At 39.0% G+C, this 18,720-nt stretch overlaps 2 protein-coding genes across 7 annotated transcripts; both read right to left on the bottom strand.

Moving 5' to 3' along the window:
- Positions 1 to 936: 936 nt before the first annotated feature.
- Positions 937 to 9,956, bottom strand: LOC109627912 (cilia- and flagella-associated protein 99-like). Of its 4 annotated transcripts, XM_069535594.1 has the most exons (21): positions 9,715 to 9,855; positions 9,161 to 9,216; positions 8,962 to 9,021; positions 8,729 to 8,809; positions 8,526 to 8,614; positions 7,528 to 7,682; positions 7,231 to 7,355; positions 5,529 to 5,673; positions 5,361 to 5,455; positions 5,177 to 5,283; positions 4,917 to 5,094; positions 4,655 to 4,735; positions 3,996 to 4,064; positions 3,757 to 3,843; positions 3,550 to 3,638; positions 2,369 to 2,573; positions 2,033 to 2,174; positions 1,808 to 1,959; positions 1,525 to 1,727; positions 1,269 to 1,419; positions 937 to 1,137 (listed from the first exon to the last, which is right to left on the bottom strand). In XM_069535594.1, the coding sequence occupies exons 1-21, from the start codon at positions 9,722 to 9,724 to the stop codon at positions 1,063 to 1,065; spliced, it is 2,355 nt and encodes a 784-aa protein (XP_069391695.1). In that variant the 5' UTR covers positions 9,725 to 9,855; the 3' UTR covers positions 937 to 1,062. The 4 variants fall into 4 exon arrangements, with proteins under 4 accessions (XP_069391695.1, XP_069391694.1, XP_069391696.1 ...); XM_069535593.1 differs by lacking the exon at positions 9,161 to 9,216 and having other exon boundaries at positions 9,715 to 9,956; XM_069535595.1 differs by lacking the exons at positions 8,962 to 9,021; positions 9,161 to 9,216; positions 9,715 to 9,855 and adding an exon at positions 8,017 to 8,144 and having other exon boundaries at positions 8,358 to 8,614; positions 8,729 to 8,789.
- A 2,446-nt stretch (positions 9,957 to 12,402) lies between these two features.
- cfap99 (cilia and flagella associated protein 99) lies at positions 12,403 to 18,183 on the bottom strand. 3 transcript variants are annotated; one of them, XM_069535598.1, is made up of 16 exons: positions 18,075 to 18,148; positions 17,875 to 17,999; positions 16,736 to 16,880; positions 16,568 to 16,662; positions 16,384 to 16,490; positions 16,124 to 16,301; positions 15,864 to 15,944; positions 15,671 to 15,739; positions 15,451 to 15,537; positions 15,260 to 15,348; positions 14,337 to 14,541; positions 14,001 to 14,142; positions 13,776 to 13,927; positions 13,492 to 13,697; positions 12,712 to 12,895; positions 12,403 to 12,565 (listed from the first exon to the last, which is right to left on the bottom strand). In XM_069535598.1, exons 2-16 carry the CDS (start codon positions 17,986 to 17,988, stop codon positions 12,491 to 12,493), a joined length of 1,929 nt encoding a protein of 642 aa, XP_069391699.1. In that variant the 5' UTR covers positions 17,989 to 17,999; positions 18,075 to 18,148; the 3' UTR covers positions 12,403 to 12,490. The 3 variants fall into 3 exon arrangements, with proteins under 3 accessions (XP_069391699.1, XP_069391698.1, XP_069391700.1); XM_069535597.1 differs by having other exon boundaries at positions 17,875 to 18,183; XM_069535599.1 differs by having other exon boundaries at positions 13,598 to 13,697; positions 17,875 to 18,183.
- Positions 18,184 to 18,720: the final 537 nt, after the last annotated feature.

The following is an 18,720-nucleotide window of genomic DNA, read 5'->3' as shown; positions in this document are numbered from 1 at the left end:
TTCGCAGGTAAAAAGTTGTATTTTGTTATTTTAAAATATTGCATTGGATTTCCCAGTTATTGACAAGAATTTGCTTTTTAAAAAAACATTTATATGTATTTTTTATTAGATTTTTATTTAATTTTACATGATGCCACCATACCACTATTGAGCAAATAATTCCCCCTATATTCACAGGAATGTGAGGCTCAATTGTAAATCTATAGTTACAAGCACTTCTATTAATTTATAATATTGAAAAAACTTTCCTACATGTGAATTGAATTCTTCAACAAATAAAATATTCTAATCTGTATTGTGCTATAAAAACGTTTTCCTGTTAAAGTCCTGGTTCTCTTCTGAGAGACGACAGCTGATTCATGATGAATAATGTTTTTTACTGTAACTTGATACAAAAAACAAACGGGCCAAAGAAATAACACCTGCATTGTTTAGTTTTACTTCCTGTTTGTTGCCACACACACACACACACACACACACACACACACACACACACACACACACAGGTTTGCGCAGCTATCCTTATTAAGACTTTGCATTGACTTCCATTCATTGTGCAAAGCCTAACCAAAACTGTATCCCTAACCCTAACCATGGCAGATTAATACCAAACCCTAACCTTAACCTTGCCACACTTCACATCTTTCCCCTAAACTTATCCAGGACCCCAGAAATGATGTTTTACTTCATTAGAGCCTGAGTTCGGTCCCCATCAGATCCACTGGTCCTGACAAGGGCAGTTTTTATGCTGGTAAAGGTCCTAAGGCCACAGACGGGTGTGTGTAATGCAGAAATGAAACAATTCTGAAATCTCAATATTTAAAGGACATAACAAACCCTGGTGCAACATGAAACACTAAATTTACACCTGCAGTAAAAGGTGGACTACATTCAAGTCTGTAGAAAACTTCATCATCGAGACAAATCTGACATCGATTGTTGTGATTGTAAATTTTAATGCAATAAAAATGTGTCACATTAAAAACGTAATAAAAGACGAAACAGCTATTCAATGTATTTCTCTCCTGGCAGCCGGTACTGATGATCGCCCGAGTCTGAAAGTTAAAAGGCCCTCTGGATCAACTGCTCTAAATTCTTTTTCATCAACTCACACTTCTCCTCCGCCGTCACGGTTTTCTGGGAAGAAGAGAAATGTGGAGATGAATGAGGGATATTATTTCTATGGATGAAACACAAATAATAAAACCAGAAAAAGCTAAAACTGTCAGTGAGAGCAGTAACTTTTTTGATTTGGATTTCATACTCACTCTTGTTGTTTGTTCAGCGGTTTTGGCCTTGCTGCTCTTGATTTGCTCTAGTCTTCGCTGCTCTTCCTCGAGCTTCTTCTGCATAGCCAGAACTCTCTTTTCTTGAGCAACTTTCTGCTGAAGATCCAGGGTGGCCTTCCTCTCCTTTTCCCTGCAACATGCCAAAGAACATAACATTAATGTCTGTATGATATTTGTGTTTGTATATTTTTCCCGCTGCCATAATTAAGTCAGAGCCGAACATGTTTTTCCTGACCTGGTGGTTTCAGCCTGTGCCATTACTCTCTCGCGGAGGTACTCGATCTCTGATTCCAAATCCAGCTTCTTCTTTTTCTGCTTCTCCTCCAGGATGTGCTCATGTTTCTCCCGCTGCTCTGTTTGCTGGACTTCCTTCAGGTGGGCCAGTCGCAACTTCAGCTCGATCATGGACATCTCTCCCATCAGTTCATGTCCTGCAGTCTGACAAGGGACAACAGGTTAACTTGGAGATACTGTACATGAAAGTACGTGAAATTTGTAATGACGTCTTCCCCACTCACCTTTGTGTCGTCAAAATATTTCATTCGGATGTGAGGAAGTGACTCAATGGCACGGATTTCAAGGATGGTTTGAAACTTCCTGCTCAGTTCTGCCTGTGCTTCCTCCAGTGCTTGTCGAAGGAGTGCTTGACTTTGCCCTGAGACTTCTCTCACTGTGAAATGTACAAGAGAATTAAAAGGAAATCTTGACAAAAAAATTGAATTAAATCACAAGTGGAGTCGTACCTATACTTTGCTTGAATTGCTGTAACTTCTCTTTGGCCATTTTTGAGTTCTTGTGTCCTTCTGCCACTTGTTGTACCAAGTCCCTCAGTTCTTCCTCTTCCTGCAACCTCTTCTCAGCATATTCCCTCATCAGCTGAGCTGTCTGCGATACACAACAAAGCAACCCTAATTACAATTTTATGGCAACCATTTAATTCATGTATAATTGTAAATCCCTTGTAAAATTACTTGTTTAAAGATGTTTGTAGAAAACAGACATGCTTTTATGTAACTAATGCACCGTGTAATCTTCTGTAAATGCATTTTATTAATGATTGTTGAGTGGTCTTTTCCAACCTCTTCTTTCTTGAGCTGAGCGGCCTTCTGGTTGCTCTCCATGATGTTTATTCGGGCAATTTCTGCCTCCTTGTGACTGATGAGTCCCTCCAGATGCCTTTGCTCAAGCTTGGCCAGCTCCTCCTGAAGGTCCCTCTCTCGCATATTCTTCTGCCACTGTACGAAAGAGGAGGCCTCACCTCCTCCTTCTGCCAAACGCTCCACCCTGCATCAACATGCACAAAAACACATAGACATTACTCTAGTGTTGTTTGAATTTAGAAAATCTAAATTGGATCAAGGGACTATTTTATATATTTCTATGCAGTTACATTAATCAAACCATTCTCAAGAATTGTTAACTCCCTCGAATTTACATTTCTCTGCAGTTCATTCTAAATTGTGTCCTGTGTAGGATTCTACGGTAGCTCTGAAGGGCAAATTAAAATTGCAAACAGGGAATCACAACGGTAAATCACAAAACACAACAACTAAAAGGTAAACACAATGACAAACAGGGAATCACAATGGCAAATCATAACAACAATTAAAAAACACAATGACATTAACTTCTACCGGAAAAGGTAGCTACCTGCTATGACAAGGATTGTTGGACGGAAGCACTGTGGCTGCTGAAATACAGTTCACTCACTTGAAATGGACTATTCAGACACACCCCATCTAGTGTTCCCATCTGTTCAAAAGAGGAACAGTGCTTCCGTCCAATAGGCAATAACTCTTGTCAAAGCAGGTACCTACCTTTTCTGGTAGAAGTTAATGGTGTGTTTTGCTTTTTGTTGTTTTCTGACTTGTCAGTGTGATTCTTGGAATTCCAGGGTTCTCTGGATGTTTAAAATACACTAGCATTATCTGGCACCAAATCCAAACAGCTAAGAGTTAGAAGAGAGATCTACACAACTGAAGTTATGTGCCTAACACCTGCTCATGGTCACTAACACCTGCTAACATCTACTGGTAGATGGCGATTTAAATGGTGCAGAAGACCTTCAAATGTACAAGGGATATTCACCATCTAGTCCTATATTCCCAAATATTTGCTGTTGTGTTTTGCTTTTTGTTGTTGTGTTATTTATCATTGTGATTCTCTATTTGCTGTTGTCATTTGTCCTTCCTGGCCACCGTAGGATACTGATCATGCTGAGAAGTGGGTCAAGGTGTGGCTTTTAAACACAGTGCTGTACCTTTGCAGCGCCTCCTTCTTCTTATGGTTATAGAGCGCCCTCTGCCTCAGCTTGGCTGCATTGTTGGGCTTGACGGGACAGTTTATGTTCTGACAACATCAGCAAAATGAACAAATTAAATTAGAAATGAATATACATGATATTAACATACATATGCAATGAAAGATTGATAGATCATTTGAATCAGATGGAATAATCAGATCTCACCTTATTACTGGGTGGAGGTTCAGAGTGATGAAATGGCTTGAACTGGAGCTTTGAATCCAAGTCTTTCTGAATCTGGGACATCGCTCGCTGCAACACAGACGATGGTTCATCAACAGCTGATCAGTGAAAATGTCTCAATACAAAGTGAAAAGTGAATGTGTGCTTAACGTCAAGGTTTAATCCAGCCTCCAGGGAGGTGATATGAGAAAAACATATTGATCACAGAAAATAGTCCCTACCTTGGTCTTTTCAGACTTCTCTGGATTCCCACATCTGAACTGTTTCACATTTGCCTCATTTAGCAGTTCCTGGGGAAAACAGACAGGATGTCATTACAAATGCATGTAATTAGGCACATATAAGTGGTGATTATCAGACAACACTTTAAATAGTTAATAACTGTGACAGGTTGTGTTTATTGTTTCATTATTTTGGGGGTGTTAGCTGACATTGGGCCAGAGGCGAGGTACATCTTGGACAGGTCGAGAGCATATCACAGGACTGACATATAGACACAAACAACCATTCATGCTCACATTTGCACCTATGTTCAATTTGGAGTCTCCAATATACTGACAATATACACCCTTCACATTTAATTGAAATTGGAAACAACAGAAGCAACATTAGTGCATTTATGTCAAACCAAGATATTTGTATACTTAGAAATTGTTGAAACACCATAAACCCCACTTACAATGGTATAGAATATATTTATTAATGTTCTCTAATGTTTCTCTGTGTTTTATCTAACTGTTGGATATATTAGCTGTTGATTTACTCCTAACCCCCTCTGTTTAAATGTCCTGTATTATAATATATTTGTTAAACTGACCATCTTTAGCCTTTTACACATTAGAATCATTTTTAAAGATAATAGTAAAATCAGACACTGTACCTTAGTCTTCTGATGGTTCTCCTGTTTTATCTCCTTTATGATCTGCATCTCCTTTGGAGCCTTGTATGTGCTGTTTGGTACCTTCAAGACAAAAGCCTCACAAGTTCAGTGAATCAGCCACTGCAGAATCTACAGCATAAAGGCCAGGTGTATGTTCTCATAAGGGTTACCTACAAGCTAAAACAGCAGCCAGTACATATGTAAACCAACTGATCAGCAATATTGAAAGTAAATACAGTGTACAACTGTGAATGAGGCTGACCGGTTTGTATTTTTCCTGCTGTGGGATGAGCTTTGGGATCGGCAGAGGTCGAGGTTTGGGTTTGGTGAGACAGAACTCCCGGGGCTTTGTGATTTTGATTGGAGCTTTCTTGACCTGACTCCCACAGGATATTTTCAAAGCAAGCTGGTCCATTAGAATATCAATATCGGGGCGCCATCTAAAGGACAAACAGACATATGCTGCTATGTCTTGTTTTTATAATATAACAGTATGAGAAGGATTTTCCAGGACCATTTTACCTCAGCAGGGGACCGATCCACTGTTCCTCCACACAGGCTGCATCGTAGATATTATTCCACTCTTCCTGTATCCATGTGGTGAGGTGCGTGAAGAAGAAGTTGAGGAACTATAACAAAACACACAACAGAGCTTTTATTGCTGTGTCTTTCCATTACAAGGACAGTGATGTGTTCAGGAACTTACTGTGTGCATCTTCTTGATGTCCAGAGATTTGACAATGTTGCTAAAACACTGAAGCCCAATGTCATCGAGGACGAATGTGGTGAGGTAACAGATAACTAAGGAGCAACAAAATGTTATAAATATGTTCTTTTATCAAAAATTCATGTCTGTTTATTTTCTTTGACTTACTGAGAAACTGGCTCCGGTCACCTCTGGATAACCAACTCCCATTCTGGCCGTAGAAGACGTTGACAACTGCGTCCAGTAACTTTTTGTACTCAGTGCATCCAGAGACAACATCAAGTATGAACTTCTTATGCTGAGCATCCATGTTCTGCAAAAAAATGTTTTCATGTAGGAATAATTAGGTTCTTGGAAAATGGATTCCTAAGAAAATTTGCAGTAGCTGATGACATAGTTTTATTTCTGTCACAGTGTGAGGAATCTGTCCCACCACTGCTAGACCTTATTAAAAAGTTTGGGAAGCTATCGGGGTGTACTATAAGTTGGTAGAAGAGTGAATTTATGCCTCTGAGTCAGGATCTAGAGCCTGGGTTTCTCTGCAATCTTCTGTTTGAAATTACTGACCATGTAAAGTGCCTGGGGACCTGGAGCACCTGTTCCTTAGCAATGAGACCTTCTTTATAAACTGGACTATAGAGTTATGATAAACTTAGGAGTGATAATGAATACTGGCAAACACTTTCCCTGTCAATGATTGGCCATACTAATGCTGTGAAATGGTGACCTGTCAAGCACCCAAAAATATCTTTGTAAATCTAAAGACAGCCTTAGCCTGAGCCCATATTTATTGACAGGATGCATATCCTGAAGAGCTTAAAGACACCCCATCATGGCTGTCTATAGAGCAGTGGTAGTTCCCTTCCAGCGCTACTCCAAAAAACCTCTTAGGTCATTTAAAGGGATTGGTTTTATAGTCAAAATATAAAACTGACACTAAAGGTATGGCATCAAATAAAGGAAGTGTTCAATTTACCAAACACTTCTACTTTATCCCCCATTTGTTATAATCATGCATTTCTCCCTTCCCAAAGATGCTGTTGTTTAAATCTGGAGGAAAGTTCCCGCTACCATCAGTGACTTGTATACTAATAATGGATTATCCTCATTTGCTCCGCTTAAAGTCAAATCTATACCGCAGTCATCAGATTTTTTTCGGGTATCTGCAAATCAGGAACTATGTCAGAGGAAATATTTCAAACTTTGAAACTTATAATTCTCCTGATGAGCTTCAGTCCTTACTGACAACTGAACCTGTTACCAAAAAACTGGTCTCTAAGTTTGTAAATATGTTGCGCGACTGCTCGACCTATGCAGCATCTGAGGACGTCCTGGGAGAGTGACATGGGAGTAGAAATCTCAAAGGGTTAATGGGCTAAATGTCTTCTTAGCATACACTCTTGCTCAATTGACTCCAACCATCAGCTAATTCAATATAAGGTCCTACATAGACTATCATTCACCTGTTAAATTACACTCAGTTTAACCATCCTCATCTCCACTCTGTATCAAATACAAACAATCTAAAGGAACCCTGGCTCACATGTTTTGTTTCTGCAGCAAACTACACTGGTCAGAAGTCTTTCATTGCTTCTAACATGTCTATGGGAACAATCTTCCTCCCATTCCAGAAAAAGCCAATAAAGGCTGGTCTCAATAGTAAGAAACTTTAAATCACGGGCAAAATGTATTCTTGTTTGATAACCGCCTCAATGTTCTGTCTTTTTTTCCTGAAGCTATGAATAAAATAAACAAGAATAACCCACCCCTCAAAAAAGCTATAAAAAATGCAGTAGAAAGGGGAAACAATTCAAATTCAAATTGGTGTTACATGAAAATATAAAACTGACACAGATCTGACTTTACCTACCTGCAGATCTTTAGCAGCATCTTTTATGAAGTCATCCAAACTCTGTTTGCCAGCGCTGAATTTATCCAGCAATGCAATAGCCTCCTTGACAAGAGATCCATAGATGGATGCCATTTTACAACAACCTGCAGAAAACAGATGGAGAGTGATAACTGTGGTGAGATGATCTGCACTTGCAGAGAGAAAAAAAAGTTATCACCAATAGAAAAGTGGAAAAATATATATTTGTTCTAAAATATTCTTGATTCATGAAGAGTTTTCTGAGGGAGAAGAGCAGCTTTCAGCTCGAACCAATACCATGCTCAGCGGTTTTGGCCTCGCTGCTCTTGATTTGGTTGAGTCTTTGCAGATCTTGCTGTTTTTCCTCAGACTTCTTCTGCAGAGCCAAAACTCTTTTGTGTTGAGCAGCTTTCTGCTCAATATCCAGGCTGGCCTCCCTCCCCTTCTCTTTCCTGCAACATGCCAAAGAACATAACATGAGTGTCTATAGGCATCATAGCTGTCTACATAGCTCTCCCCACTCGCGTTCATCATGGTGATGAAAGTGATTATCAGAGCTTCAAAATGGGTGGTAGGTGGTGAGTGACAAAAGTTGGGGGTCCGATTAACACCAATCAGGGCCTACATGGATGACATGATGACACCAGTAAGTTGCTAGGGAAACTTGAAGAAATAATCACATGGGCCAGAATGAGAACTGCTACCAATGCCTTGCCGTCCAAAGCAAATGCAGGTCAAAGGACAAATTTGTCCAAGAAGGGGACAGGGAGGGCCTCCTCAACTCACTGGCTTATAGTTCCATCACTGAAGATGTGTGTGAAGGTGCTCACTAACATCTGCTAGGATCAACTGGTGGTAGGCATTATTCAGTGCGATTGAACAGGAGAGGGATATTCTTCATCTTTTCTTATGTTCTAAAATGGTACAGTGTTTAGTTCAAAAGGGCATAGAGGTAATGACAACTGATCTACTGAGCGTTGATTACACTGTTGATTACAACGTCTAAACACTTGATGACGCTAAGGCGCACAACTGAAGTTATGTCCCTGGCGACTGTTAACACCTACTAACTGGTTATTTGTAACTTAAATGGTGCAGAAGACCATCAAATGTACAAGGATATTCACCATCTCCTATATTCAAAAGAATTGTTGTTGTGTTTTGCTTTTTGTTGTTGTGTTTTGGGATTTGTCTTTGTGATTCTCTATTTGCTGTTGTCATTTGCCCAGGGCCAATGTGGGATACTGATCAGTGAGAAGTGGGTCAAGGTGTGGCTTGTAAACACAGTGCTGTACCTTTGCAGCTCCTCCTTCTCCTCACAGGTATGAAGCGCCTTCTCCCTCAGCTTGACTGTATTGTTGGGCTTGACGGGACAGTTTATGTCCTGGCAACATCAGCAAAATGAACAAATTAAATTAGAATTTAATATACACGATATTTACATACATATGAAATGAAAGATTGATCATTTGAATCAGACGAAATAATCAGATCTCACCTTATTACTGGATGGAGGTTTAGTGGGATAAATTGAATTGGACTTTGAATCCAAGCCTTTCTGAATCTGGGACATCGCTCGCTGCAACACAGACGATGGTTCATCAACAGCTGATCAGTGAAAATGGCTCAATACAAAGTGAAAAGTGAATGTGTGCATAACGTCAAGGTTTAATCCAGCCTCCAGGGAGGTGATATGAGAATAACATATCAATCACAGAAAATAGTCCCTACCCTCAATTGTTCAGACTTTTTCTCCCAAAGCTGTTTAATTTTTTCCTCATTCCGAGGTTCCTGTGGAAAACAGATAGGATGTCATTACAAATGCATGTAATTAGGCACATATAAGTAGTGATTATAATAACTTGATAGAATGTTTTAAATAAATTGAGGTTGTTTTTATTGTATAAGGGTTGTGGGGGTGTCAGCTGACATTGGGGTGAGAAGCCAGTGGGGACACCTTGGACAGGTTGGCAGCATACAACAGGACTGACATAAAGACACAAACAATTCATGCTCACATTCACACCTATGTTCAACTTAGAGTCTCCAATTTTACAAAAGGATTTACTGAAAATATATACCCTTCATAGAATAACACTTTTTATTGTTTCAAATTGTTTTGTCGGATGTACGAGCTGTTGATTTACACCTACCCCCTCTGTTTAAATGTCCTATATTATAATACATTTGTCAAACAGACCATATTTTGCCTTTTAGATATCAGAGTATTTTCTTGAAGATAATATTAAATCTAATAGAAGATAATATCTAATTTATGATCTGCATGCTTTGGAGCCTTGTATGTGCTGTTTAGTACCTTCAAAACAAAGGCCTCGTGAGTTTAGTGAATCAGCCACTACAGAATCTACAGCATAAAGGCCAGGTCTATGTTCTCCTAAGGGTTATCTACAGGCTAAAATATATAAACTAACTGATCAGCAATATTGTAAATAAACATAGTGTATAACTGTGAATGATGCTGACCAGTTTGCATTCTTCCTGCTCTGGGATGATCTCAGGCATTGGCAGATGTTGAGGTTCGGTTTCTGTGAGACAGAAGTCCTGGGACTTCGTGGCTTCAAGTTGGTCCATGAGAATATCAATATCGGAGCAAGACAAACAAAAATTAAGAAGAATTTCTTCTTCTTTTTTCGGTTTATATGTATCCAACTTGAAACACCCTTCAAGTACAGAAACTTTTTTGTTTACTTGATTAACCCTAACCCTGACAATCAAAAAGCATCACCAAAGGATATTTTCCTTTTGAAGATCAAAGGAAATTTTACCCATGATGATAAAAATCTATTGAATAAAGTACCTCCATGAATGGTGCACCAACACAATAGATGGCGGTAATGCGCTTTGATGTAGATTTCCACCTGCCAATAAACTGAACAAAGAAGAAAGAAGGTTTTGAGGTGTGTGGTAAAATGGAATTAACATATACACAGTATATGTACTATACTAAGTACTCTCGAAATGTAAAAAATTATATGAAACATTTGTTCCACTATATGAAGATGGATCCAAACATCCTATTACATGACAAACAGGTTTTGGTTTCAGTATACCAGACAGAGATCAGATCATTTGTCAGTTTACACGGTGGAGATGGTAGCAATTGCAACATTATTACAGTCAGTTGAAGAGTTATAAATGAGTTATCAGTTATCAGGAAATGTGTTTTGTGTACAGATTTGTGCTCACCATTAATAATCAGTGATTACATTATTTTCATCTAACAGTAGGCAAGCGTTAGTTAATGAGATAGCCAGTCAGATTCACCTTTAGCCACAGCGTACCCTCAGGTTTTACTTGTTACGATGTGATCCTAAGGTACACAACTGAAGATATGTCCCTAACATCCACTGCTTGTCGCAAACATCTTCTAACATCAAATGCTGGTTGGCATCTTAATTTGTGTGGTAGACCTTCAAATATTCAAGGGATATTCTCCATCTTGTCCTATCTTCTAAAATGACAGATTTGTTTTATCATTGATCAGTTTTGTTCAATGGATTAAACAACACTGATGGTTTTAATCCATCGGCTCAATTTTAACATTGTGAAATCTGATCTTTTGTTGGCTCCAACCTTAATTATGACATAGTATATTGTGACATCTATGCTGCCTTCCCCTCGCTGTTGGAAATGTTGGATTTAGTCTCACAATGCATCATCTCAGTCCCTGCATTAATCTGATTAACATAATCTGATTATTTTGTGAGCATGTAAACAAAGTCATTAGTTTAGTATTCTGTAGTCTTAATAAATCTGAAGCTGCAAACCGGACATGAATTTTGTTTTCTGCTGATTTAGAGCATGCGTCGGATCAAGGTCCTCCCATTAACGCCTCAGTGGCTTATTAGGCATTTTTTTCTTTGAAAGTCACTCAACTATGGATAATTGTTTTTCTTATGACTGATTTTCCAATTCATCTTCAATCTTTAATGTTCAATTAATCATTTCGTATTACTGGATTCATATAATAATGAATATTATCAAAAATAAAAATTTAAAAACTTACATAAAACGTATATCATTTATATTTATTTAATCATCTTCTCTTAAATACAAACAAATCTGATAGAAAACAAAGTATGCACTGCAAGGCATTATTCCACAACAAATAAGGTAATAAAATAGCTGAGTCTGAGTCTCCAAAATAAAATGAGTGCAAGAGCTTGTTCGATTAAAGTAAATGGGATATATCAATCTACATTCAGCAACAACAATATAAATGAAAACCAAAGTTAAATTCAAGTAACTTTCTGGAGGAATATCAAAACACTGTAAATTCAAGTTAAGCAGTCCATCAAAAATATCATCTTGAAGTAGCCTAGTAGTTGTATCAATGTCTGTATGATGTCAATAACTGACTGTCAAACAAAATAAGGAAAGTCTAATTCAACTGTATTTAAACAATGTTTATTCATTTTCACACTGAAGTGGAGGGTACTATTAATAATACAATAAATTAAAATAAGGTTTGCATCTAACAACAAGATAAAGAGCTTTTAAAAAAAGGCATCTTAAAATAAAGTGCTTCATTTTAGAAAATAAAAAGATTTGGTTTGAGTTTCCCCTTTTCTTCTTTGCTCTTAGAATATAACTGTATTACACATATAAACAATCTCAACTAACTTTTAAATAGCTTTAACACCTTTTCTTTTTGTTCCCACTTTCTGTTGTTCAGTAACAGCAGTAAACTCAACCATGGGCTTCCAGGATTTACTACTGGAAAGAAGGATAAAGCTGCGTAGGTTAAAATAAGACTACTGTAAATGCAAAACCGTTGTTTCGGTTAAAATAAAAATGGTTCATAAGAATCTAATAACAGGTCTGGGCCCATATAGAACGGCGTCTTGGTCTGGTCCGGGCCGCGGTCCGCCTATTGGTGACCTATGCTTTAGGTAATCGTGGGCGTTTTTTTTCGCTTCAACTTGCTCTTCAGGTGAATCCATGCTTTGACTGTGCGCAAACACCTTCCTGTTACCAGGAACTGTGTGCTTGTGTTTAACACAACTGATATATGTTACAGTGGATGGGCAGATGGGGAAATTTCATGGTGTAGGGGGAAAAATCTGTGAAATTCAAACTCCAGGAGAACAGCAGGAAACTCAAAAGGATTCATATTTGATCATTTATAACATATATAATATATAATTTATGGCCTCCAGTGTGTCAATGGGGCAATGCAGAAATGAAACAGTTTTCTCTCCTGGCAGCAGATACACTGATGATCGTCCCGGTCTGAAAGTTAAAAGCCCCTCTGGATCAACTGCTCTAAATTCTTTGTCATCGACTCACAAATCTCCTCCGCCGTCTTGGTTTTCTGGGAAGAAGAGAAATGTGGAGATGAATAAGGAATATTATTTCACTGCTGCTGTGACTGAAAAATCGAAACACAAACAAAAACCAGACAAAGCTAAAACTGTTAGTAAGAGCAGAGAGCTTCTTTGATTTGGATTTCATACTCACTTTGTCACATGTCCCTGCATGCACTGTTGTTTGTTCAGCGGTTTTGGCCTTGCTGCTCTTGATTTGCTCCAGCCTTCGCTGCTCTTGCTGTTTTTCCTCAAGCTTCTTCTGCATAGCCAAAACTCTCTTGTCTTGAGCAACTTTCTGCTGAAGATCCAGGCTGGCCTTCCTCTCCTTCTCTTTCCTGCAACATGCCAAAGAACATAACATTAATGTCTATGTAGCAGCACGAATCTCTGCCTGTTTGATTGACATCTCTCAGTGGATGTCCACACACCACCTGAAAATCCACCTTGACAAGACCGAACTACTTTTCTTCCAGGGAAAGGCTCTCCCACCCTTGACCTTACTATCACCATCGACAACACCGTGGTAGCCCCCACCCAGATCGCAAGGAACCTGGGTCTAAACCTCGACAGCCAGTTCTCCCTTACTGCCAACATTGCTGCAACAACCCGCTCTTGTAGATACATGCTGAACAACATCTGGAGAATACGTCCCCTTCTCACTCAGAAGGCGGCACAGGTTCTGGTCCAGGCTCTTGTTATCTCATGCTGAGACTACTGCAACTCCCTCCTGGTTGGTCTGCCAGCTAATGCCATCCAACCTCTGCAGCTCATCCAGAATGCAGCAGCTCGACTGGTCTTCAGTATACCTAAGTTCACTCACTACTCCACTCCCTTCACTGGTTACCAGTGGCTGCCGGCATCTGCTTTAAGACACTAGTACTTGGGTACCTGTTGCCATAATCAAGTCAGAGCCGAACATGTTTTTCCTGACCTGATGGCTGCAACCTGTGTCATTGCTCTCATGTGGAGGTTATTGAGCGCCACCTCCTCCAACAGCAGCTGCTTCTTTTTCTGCTTCTCCTCCAGGATGTTCTCACGTTTCTTCTGCTGCTCTGTTTGCTGGACTTCCTTCAGGTGGGCCAGTCGCAACTTCAGCTCAATCATGGACATCTCTCCCATCAGTTCATGTCCTGCAGTCTGACAAGGGACAACAGGTTAACTTAGAGATACTGTACATTAAAGTATGTGAAATCTGTAATGACGTCTTCCACTCACCTTTGTGTCGTCAAAATATTTCATTCTGATGTGAGGAAGTGACTCAATGGCGCGGATTTCAAGGATGGTTTGAAACTTCCTGCTCAGCTCTGCCTGTGCTTCCTCCAGTGCTTGTCGAAGGAGTGCTTGACTTTGCCCTGACACTTCTTTCACTGTGAAATGTACAAGAGAATTAAAAGGAAATCTTGACAAAAAAATTGAATTAAATCACAAGTGGAGTCGTACCTATACTTTGCTTGAATTTCTGTAACTTCTCTTTGGCCATTTTTGAGTTCTTGTGTCCTTCTGCCACTTGTTGTACCAAGTCCCTCAGTTCTTCCTCTTCCTGCAACCTCTTCTCAGCATATTCCCTCATCAGCTGAGCTGTCTGCGATACACAACAAAGCAACCCTAATTACAATTTTATGGCAACCATTTTATTCATGTATAATTGTAAATCCCCTGTAAAATTACTTGTTTAAAGATGTTTGTAGAAAACAGACATGCTTTTATGTAACTAATGCACCGTGTAATCTTCTATAAATCCATTTTATTAATGATTGTTGAGTGGTCTTTTCCAACCTCTTCTTTCTTGAGCTGAGCGGCCTTCTGGTTGCTTTCCATGATGTTTATTCGGGCAATGGCTGCCTCCTTGTGACTGATGAGTCCCTCCAGACGCCTTTGCTCAAGCTTGGCCAGCTCCTCCTGAAGGTCCCTCTCTCGCATATTCTTCTGCCACTGTACAAAAGAGGAGGCCTCACCTCCTCCTTCTGCCAAACGCTCCACCCTGCATCAACATGCACAAAAACACATAGACATTACTCTAGTGTTGTTTGAATTTAGAAACTCTGAATTGGATCAAGGAACTCTTTTACAAGACTTATTAAATCCCTCAAATTCACATTTTCTGCAGTTCATTCTAATTGTGTCCTGGGCAGGAATTCAAAACAGTAAACGGGGAATCACAACTTCAAATCAAAAAGCACAACAACAAATAGGGACTCACAACAATTATTATTATTATCATCATTTCATCAGTGTGTTATCACCACCATACTTTGCACACCAGTATCACAACATCCTTTGCAACTATCCATCTATTAATTGATCTAGTTGGCTGATGATAACATCTGTGTGTTCTATAAATGTCGGGTTTTTGGTAGGTTTTAGAATTGAGATAATAATCCCTTGTGTCATTGTGGGTGGGAGTATAAAAGACTTCATACAGCAGTTCTCTTGAAATTGACTATTTGAATGCACCTCGTCTCCCGCCTGTTTAAAATACGGACAGTGCTTCTGTCCCATCAGCAATGATCCTTGTCATTGCAGGTACCTACTTTCCGGGAGAGGTTAAGTTCATTGTGTTTTGCTTTTTGTCGTTGTCTTTTGTGATTTGTCGTTGTGATTCCTCACTTGCTGTTGTCCTTTGCCCTTCCTGGCCACCGTAGGGTACTGATCATGCTGAGAAGTGGGTTTAGGTGTAGCAGGTAAACACAGTGCTGTACCTTTGCAGCTCTTCCTCCTCCTTACGGTTACGCAGCACCCTCTGCCTCAGGATGGCTGCACCGTTGAGCTTGACAGGACAGTTTTTGATCTGACAACATCAGCAAAATGAACACATTCAATTATATATTAATATACTAGACTTGATATTCATGATTGATTATTTGTATCAGATGGAATAATCAGATCTCACCTTATTACTGGGTGGAGGTTCAGAGTGATGAAATGAATTGAACTGGAGCTTTGAATCCAAGTCTTTCTGAATCTGGGACATCGCTCGCTGCAACACAGACGATGGTTCATCAACAGCTGATCAGTGAAAATGGCTCAATACAAAGTGAAAGGTGGATGTGTGCTTAACGTCAAGGTTTAATCCAGCCTCCAGAGGGTAATGTGAGAAAAATAGTCCCTACCTTGGTGCTTTCAGACTTCTGTGGATTCCCACATCTGAACTGTTTCATGTTTGCCTCATTCAGCAGTTCCTGGAGTGAACAAAATAAAAAACAAATGTTTTCCTGTAATATAATATATTTGTTAAACAGACCATCTTTAGCCTTTTACATACAAGAATACTTTTTGAATATAATAGTAAACCAGAAGCTGTACCTTAGTCTTCTGATGGTTCTCCTGTTTTATCTCCTTTATGATCTGCATCTCCTTTGGAGCCTTGTATGTGCTGTTTGGTACCTTCAAAACAAAAGCCTCACGAGTTCAGTGAATCAGCCACTACAGAATCTACAGCATAAAGGCCAGGTGTATTGTCATAAGGGTTATCTACAGGCTAAAACAGCAGCCAGTACATATGTAAACCAACTGATCAGCAATATTGAAAGTAAATACAGTGTACAACTGTGAATGAGGCTGACCGGTTTGTATTTTTCCTGCTGTGGGATGAGCTTTGGGATCGGCAGAGGTCGAGGTTTGGGTTTGGTGAGACAGAACTCCCGGGGCTTTGTGATTTTGATTGGAGCTTTCTTGACCTGACTCCCACAGGATATTTTCAAAGCAAGCTGGTCCATTAGAATATCAATATCGGGGCGCCATCTAAAGGACAAACAGACATATGCTGCTATGTCTTGTTTTTATAATATAACAGTATGAGAAGGATTTTCCAGGACCATTTTACCTCAGCAGGGGACCGATCCACTGTTCCTCCACACAGGCTGCATCGTAGATATTATTCCACTCTTCCTGTATCCATGTGGTGAGGTGCGTGAAGAAGAAGTTGAGGAACTATAACAAAACACACAACAGAGCTTTTATTGCTGTGTCTTTCCATTACAAGGACAGTGATGTGTTCAGGAACTTACTGTGTGCATCTTCTTGATGTCCAGAGATTTGACAATGTTGCTAAAACACTGAAGCCCAATGTCATCGAGGACGAATGTGGTGAGGTAACAGATAACTAAGGAGCAACAAAATGTTATAAATATGTTCTTTTATCAAAAATTCATGTCTGTTTATTTTCTTTGACTTACTGAGAAACTGGCTCCGGTCACCTCTGGATAACCATCTCCCATTCTGGCCGTAGAAGACGTTGACAACTGCGTCCAGTAACTTTTTGTACTCAGTGCATCCAGAGACAACATCAAGTATGAACTTCTTATGCTGAGCATCCATGTTCTGCAAAAAAAATGTTTTCATGTAGGAATAATTAGGTTCTTGGAAAATGGATTTCTAAGAAAATTTGCAGTAGCTGATGACATAGTTTTATTTCTGTCACAGTGTGAGGAATCTGTCCCACCACTGCTAGACCTTATTAAAAAGTTTGGGAAGCTATCGGGGTGTACTATAAGTTGGTAGAAGAGTGAATTAATGCCTCTGAGTCAGGATCTAGAGCCTGGGTTTCTCTGCAATCTTCTGTTTGAAATTACTGACCATGTAAAGTACCTGGGGACCTGGAGCACCTGTTCCTAAGCAATGAGACCTTCTTTATAAACTGGACTATAGAGTTATGATAAACTTAGGAGTGATAATGAATACTGGCAAACACTTTCCCTGTGAATGATTGGCCATATTAATGCTGTGAAATGCTGACCTTAGCCCTTATTTACTGACAGGATGCATATCCTTAAGAGCTTAAAGACACAACCCCATCATGGCTGTCTATAGAGCAGTAGTAGTTCCCTTCCTACTCCAAAAAACCTCTTAGGTCATTTAAAGGGATTGGTTTTTATAGTCAAACACTTGTTAAAGGTATGGCATCAAATAAAGAAAGTGTTCAATTTACCAAACACTTCTTCTTTATCCCCCATTTGACCTTCATGGTTTTTCAACACTTACCTCTTTTTTTATTTTCAAAACACGTAATGGTTGTTTCAATGTAAATGTATACTTGAACAGCTGATCATTGTAAAATGTGTCACATATGAAGTACATCATTTTTTAAATATTTTCGTTTGTTTATGTATTTGTTTTTATTACATTTTTATTTACAGAATACACTCAGGCGGTTATCAAACAAGAACAACCCCCCTCCCAATATTATTACAAATACTTATCTATAAATAAATAACTCATATAAAAGAAAACCTGCCGTAGAAAGGTGAAAAAAAAATCACATTTTAATTGGTGTTACATGAAAAGATAAAACTGACACAGATCTGACTTGACCTACCTGCCGATCTTTTGCAGCATCTTCTATGAAGTCATCCAAACTCTGTTTGCCAGCTCTGAATTTATCCAGCAACACAATAGCCTCCTTGACAAGAGATCCATAGTTTGATGCCATTTTACAACTACCTGCAGAAAACGGATGGAGATGACTGGTGAGGTGATCCACAGTGACAGAAAATGCCACAAAAATAAAGTTCTAACCTATAGAAAACTGTGATGTTATAAATTGTTATAAATTCATGAAGAGTTCTCCCAAGAAGAAGAGCAGTTTGTTTTCAGCTCGAACCGTTGCCATGTTTTGCCGTTGCTTAGCAACACACTGGTGTAAACAGACCTAACAAGACCTTTATACATTTTTGAGTCCATATATGTCCTATGCACTACGGGATGTCGAGACTAGGGAAATGATGATGTTTTTTTGTTTTTTTTGCTTTAAAAAAATCTATTTATTAATTGTATTATTATTGTTATTATTATTATTTATGTTTTTATCATATTCTTTTCTGCTTTTTCTCGTTTGGTCTTTCCTTTCTCTGGACATGTATGTATGTGTAAATATGCGTGTTTATAGGTGTATGTATGTATATATCATAGACTGTATATAAAGATGTATGTACGTGTGTGTAAGTATGTGTGTATATGTCTGTATGTGTGTCTATATATATATATATATATATATATGTCTGTGTATTTTTTATTTATATTATGTTCTTCCAAGTGTTACATTTTGACATTATGGTGAAAAACAATAAACAGTCTTCAGAATAAAGGCCACTCTGGTCAGACCTCCCCGCACTCTAAAGAGACCACAGCAACAAGATCACAAACATCAACGAGTACTCTACTA

Source organism: Paralichthys olivaceus, chromosome 12 (genome assembly GCF_024713975.1).
Source record: "Paralichthys olivaceus isolate ysfri-2021 chromosome 12, ASM2471397v2, whole genome shotgun sequence".
Taxonomy (NCBI): domain Eukaryota; kingdom Metazoa; phylum Chordata; class Actinopteri; order Pleuronectiformes; family Paralichthyidae; genus Paralichthys; species Paralichthys olivaceus.
Note: the sequence above shows the minus strand (reverse complement) of the source record. Positions and strands in the feature narration are given on the sequence as shown.